Source organism: Rattus rattus, chromosome 5 (assembly GCF_011064425.1).
Source record: "Rattus rattus isolate New Zealand chromosome 5, Rrattus_CSIRO_v1, whole genome shotgun sequence".
NCBI classification, from domain to species: domain Eukaryota; kingdom Metazoa; phylum Chordata; class Mammalia; order Rodentia; family Muridae; genus Rattus; species Rattus rattus.
In genome coordinates this window covers 90,265,639-90,267,281 of record NC_046158.1, presented here as the reverse complement: position 1 = coordinate 90,267,281, position 1,643 = coordinate 90,265,639, and the positions used below count along the sequence as shown (strand labels likewise).

Here is a 1,643-nt window from a genome sequence, read left to right as displayed (position 1 = left end):
AAAAAAAAAAAAGAAAATCATCAAGGTAAAATACTGTGCAGAATTACCCAGCCTATTAAATACTTCATATGAAGCATATGGCACAGAGTCTGAGGCATAAAGACTCCAGTTCTAAATCCCCTTATCTGTGTTGATTAAGGTACTGGACACAATAACTTAGTAAACTCCTAAATGTATCCTGGAACATAAACTTTTTAATAGAGAGCTGAACTGTCACCATGATGTAATATAAATGTTTCCATTGTAACTGAGTGTTGAATTGCCTTTGATGTTTTTAATAAAGCATTTAGGATGCCTTCCTGTATTTCACAACCTGGGAGCAGAGTTTCCTCATTGCTGCCTTCATCTCCTTGTTCCTGAATGTGTAGATGACTGGATTCAGAAAAGGGGTGAGGACTGCATCAAAAATGGCAAGAAATTTGTCTAAGTGTGATGAAGGGAAGGGCCAGGTGTAAAAGAAGATTAATGGTCCAAAGAACAAAACCACTACAGTCACATGAGCTGACAAAGTAGAGAGGGCCTTGGATATGCCACCTGAAGAGTGTTTCCTAACAGTCACCAAAATGAAGATATAAGAAATGATGAGTATGAAGAAGGAGCCCACAGAGATAAGGCCACTGTTGGCTGTGACCATGAACACCAATTTATTGGTCTCTGTGCAAGCAAGTTTAATAAGCTGAGGGAGATCACAGTAAAAGCTGTCCAATATATTAGGTCCACAGAAAGGCAAGTCTACAACAAAAGCTAGTTGGGCCACTGAGTGAATAAGTCCAAGGATCCAGGATACTGCCAAAATTAAAATGCATATTTGCGGTCTCATGATGGTCAAGTAGTGAAGAGGTTTACATATGGCTACATACCTGTCAAAGGCCATGGCTATGAGAAGCACCATTTCTGTGCCCCCAATAGCATGTATAAAGAATATCTGAGTTATACAACCTCCAAATGAGATGACTTTGTGCTTTCTAAAAAGGTCATAAATCATCTTGGGTGCTGCAATAGAGCAAACTCCAAGATCAAGGAATGAGAGATTGGCCAGCAGGAAGTACATGGGGGAATGCAGGTTGGAGTCAGCAGTCACAGAGAACACAATGAGGAGGTTTCCCATCAGACTTGCCATGTAGAACATAGAAGAAAAGAGGAAGAGAATCAACTGGATTCCCCATTTATTGGAGAGTCCCAGGAACACAAACTCAGACACAACAGAGTGATTGGCTTTATCCATTGCTGTGGAAAAGAGAGTTGTATCCAACAAAACCTTTAAAAGGCAGAGAATTTAAAACACACACACACACACACACACACACACACACAAGCATTGTCTGAAGTTAGTAGCTGAATCAGTTTCAAAATATAAACAAAACATATTCCTACATAGAGCCAATACACCTCAACATAACTTCTAACTTTATTCACAGGAGTCTGTCAGTTACTCAATGGCATGAACCACTGCATATCATCTCCTCTATTCCCTAACTTTATCCAAATGCAGATTAGGAAATCTTTATGGATAAGTATTATAAAAGAACAAATAATTGACCTGAAGAAAGACTATGAACAGACTAATTAATAATAAGACATTTAATAATAAGACTCCCAGGAAATAACACACATAGAATCAATGGAATAAAGAGAATCCCCTC

At 38.6% G+C, this 1,643-nt stretch overlaps 1 protein-coding gene across 1 annotated transcript; it reads right to left on the bottom strand.

The window, feature by feature from the left end:
* Window positions 1–286: 286 nt before the first annotated feature.
* On the bottom strand, window positions 287–1,225 carry LOC116900570 (olfactory receptor 4F15-like). Its single transcript, XM_032902293.1, has one exon. The coding sequence runs from the start codon at window positions 1,223–1,225 to the stop codon at window positions 287–289; it is 939 nt and encodes a 312-aa protein (XP_032758184.1).
* Window positions 1,226–1,643: the final 418 nt, after the last annotated feature.

Excerpts from the sequence above, each read along its gene's own strand:
- LOC116900570 (XM_032902293.1), bottom strand. The coding sequence starts at position 1,225 with ATGGATAAAGCCAATCACTCTGTTGTGTCTGAGTTTGTGTTCCTGGGA.